This window comes from Oryzias melastigma, unplaced genomic scaffold (assembly GCF_002922805.2).
Source record: "Oryzias melastigma strain HK-1 unplaced genomic scaffold, ASM292280v2 sc01596, whole genome shotgun sequence".
In the NCBI taxonomy this organism is placed as follows: Eukaryota; Metazoa; Chordata; class Actinopteri; order Beloniformes; family Adrianichthyidae; genus Oryzias; species Oryzias melastigma.
Genome location: NW_023418178.1, coordinates 5,376 through 8,801, shown reverse-complemented (window position 1 = coordinate 8,801; position 3,426 = coordinate 5,376). Strand labels below are relative to the sequence as shown.

At 45.2% G+C, this 3,426-nt stretch overlaps 1 protein-coding gene across 1 annotated transcript; it reads right to left on the bottom strand.

The window, feature by feature from the left end:
* Window positions 1–433: 433 nt before the first annotated feature.
* Window positions 434–3,426, bottom strand: LOC112138803 (protocadherin gamma-C5; the record flags this gene model as incomplete). The annotated part of the gene is given in 1 exon segment (XM_024261441.2): window positions 434–3,426. A coding segment is annotated over 1 exon segment (2,514 nt), but the record flags the coding sequence as incomplete, so codon positions are not given.

Sequence of the window (3,426 nt, the reverse complement as noted above, 5' to 3'; positions counted from 1 at the left end):
GCTTCTATTCATTTCATTTTTATTGAGTGTGTTTAAGTTTTGACGGCTGTGTGAGTTGCTGCGGCTGATGTGGCGTGTAGCTGTCCAGTTAAGCGGTGCTGAAAGTCTCGCAGTGAAAATAAGATATTTTTAAAATACGCCAGCTACGGGAACAATATGCAATTTTCTTTTTAATTAAAATTACTTAAAATAAACAATTCTTATTGTATAAACATAATGTACTTCTCAACTACGTTGTTACCAATTTAGTGTAACAAATTTTGCTAACACTTATCAGAGAAAACATTAAAACAATTAAAAGGATGAGGGGTGGAAAATGACTGAAATAAAATTAAAAAAAAATTTTTTAAGAACAGTTACAAAATTGTTTTAATCAAAGCCTCCTCAAGGTTTAACAGGTAAAGTTTTGTAATCTTTAAAACTCTGTGCTCACCTGCTGACTCTCAAAGGTCCAGGTGCTGTCAGGTAAAGAGGCGTCCAGCACACTGATGACCTCCTTAAAGTCTGTGGTGCTGCTGGGTTTAATCAGAGTGAAATCACTGTACTCTGACATGGGAGACATGCAGGACCTGAAGGACTGACTCTGAGACATCATGTCTCCTCCCAGGACCTCCACGTACTTGATGGGTCCATCGGTGTTGAGCTGAATCTGCAGGTTTCTGTTGGGGTTCTTGTAATCCTCAGAGTCCTGGCGTCTCATGCAGCAGCAGCTGCCGCTGCTTCTGCTGCTCCTCATGCATTTCACCGCTAAGACGACAAACGTCAGCAGAGACAGTACGGACACCGAGGCCAGAGACAGGATCAGATAAAGGGTGATTCTGCCGCTTTTCTTGCTGGGCTCGGACGCTTTGTGGAGTCGCAGCTCTGAGATGGGCTCATGGAGAGCGTCCTCCAGCAGGATGGACACGGTGACGGTGGCGGATTGGAGCGGCTCTCCGTCGTCTTTGATCTCCAGGATCAGCCTCTGAGAGGAGTCGTCCTGCTCGGACACAGCGCGTTTAGTCCTCACCTCTCCTGTGTACAGATTGACGCTGAACAGAGAGGCGTCTGTGGCCTCCGCCAGTCTGTAGGAGATCCAGGCGTTATGGCCCGAGTCCGCGTCCACCGCCGTCACCTTGGTGACCAGGTGACCCGCTTTGGCGGAGCGGGGCATCCTCTGATGAGACAGGGAGCCCAGAGCAGCGGACGAGGGGTAAATGACGGCGGGGGCGTTATCGTTCTGGTCCAGGATAAAGACGTGGACAGTAGCGTTGCTGCTGAGAGAAGGAGAGCCCTGGTCCTTGGCCTGAACGTGGATCTCAAACACCTTCAGCTTCTCATAGTCAAACGAGTGCATGCTGTAGATGCTGCCGTTCTCTGAGTTCATGTAAACATAGGAGGACACGGACACGTCCTGAACTTTAGAGTCCAGGATGGAGTAAGAGATCTTTGCGTTTTCACCTGAATCCAGATCAGACGCGGATACTGAGAACAGAATAGAACCCGGAACTCCGTTCTCCTTCAAATACACGTTATAAGACCTCTGCGTAAAAACTGGAGGGTTGTCATTCACGTCAGTGATTCTGACAGATACTATTCTTTTACTAGACAGTGGGGGAGATCCAGAGTCAGTAGCTGTGATCTCCACATGATAATCTGATACTTTTTCTCTGTCTAAAGGACCGCTGGTTATTAGAGCATAATTATTAGAAAATGAGGATTTTAATTTGAAAGGAGAACCTTTTGATATTTGTAAAGTTACTTTGCTGTTATTAACGGAGTCTGCATCGCGCACATTAAGTAAAGCCACCACGGTGCCTCCCGGTGCGTCCTCGCGCACCGGCTCTGGTTCAGAAGTGAGAATGATTTCGGGTTTATTGTCATTCACGTCAATAACATCTATCTGGAGGCGACAGTCACTCTCCATTTCCGGGCTCCCTTTATCTTTCGCAGTTATCTCGATTTTGTAGGATGTCTCTCTTTCATAATCTAAATCGCCTTTTAAAATAATTTCTCCACTCGAAGGGTTAATGTTAAATAGAGTTAACACTGAATCAGGTGTGCGCGCACCGAATGAGAACTCAATCTCTCCATTTGGTCCCTCGTCTGCGTCAGTTGCAGCTACTTTGATCACAAACGAGCCTTTTGCAGAATTTTCAAGTAAAGAAACTCGATATAAATTCTTTTCAAACACTGGGAAATTATCATTGTTATCAAGTACAGTTATGGTTATAGTGGAGGTACCGGATTTGACCGGGTTTCCTCCGTCTAATGCAGTGAGACGGAGCTGATGAACAGCTTTTATTTCCCGATCAAGCGGCTTCTCTAACACCAACTCTGGAGCGGTTTTTCCATCCTCAACCTCCTTCATTTTTAATGTGAAACATTCGTTCTTTGTTAAAGTGTAGGATTTTACTGAATTTCCACCAACATCCGAATCCTCCGCGCTTTCTAATGAGAAGCGAGTTCCTACAGCAGCCGATTCTGAAATTTTTAAAAATAATACTTCTGTACGAAATTTGGGAGGATTGTCATTAATATCTTGAATTTCCACCTCAATTCGATGTAAACTCAGAGGTTTTTCAAGAACTAACTGTAAAGGCAACACGCAGCTCGCGCTTTGTCCGCATAAAGCCTCTCTGTCTATTCTGTCGTTCACCAGCAGCTCTCCTCTCCCCGCATCCACGCGGAAATACTGCTCACCAGACTCAGAGGCGACGCGCAGCGCGCGCTCAGAAATCTCGGTTAAAGTCAAACCCAGATCTTTCGCCAGGTTTCCGACCACGGATCCGTGCTTCAGCTCCTCCGGGATGCTGTATCGAGTCTGTGCGTCTATTGTACTCCACAGGAGAAAGAAATGATGCCACCACAGCGCCTGCCATCCCCAGGCTCGGTATCCTTTTGTCTTTGTCATCCCAGTGCCGAAATAAATATTATCCAAGGCAATCAAATAAACCACATTTCCCATCCATAGTCACGAAAGATCTTTTCAAAATAAAATCCAGCGTCAGGCCATTTTAATCGCGTTTCCTCTTTGTGTTAATCGCTTTAAATGTGTGAAGATCATCGCTTCTCCTCATCCAGCTCTTTGAGGTTGAAGCATTTGTGAGGCAGGAGCTGCATTAGGGGGGAGGGACTAGATCTCTTTGTACAGCTCTGCTTGTCATTGGTGCACAACAATCATCCCTCACATCCACTCAGTGAGGAGATGCAGAGCGCTTTGAAAGGGAGGTGCATGAAAAAAAAAGCCTAATGGATGAAAAAAGCTTTAAAACGCAATAAATATTTTGTTTTAATTATAAAGCAAACATATCTTTCATTAGTAACATTGTTGACTGCTTCTTTTCATTTCATTTTTATTCAGTGTGTTGAAATTTTGACGGCTGTGTGAGTTGCTGCGGCTGATATGTTGGCGTGTAGCTGTCCAGTTAAGCGGTGCTGAAAGTC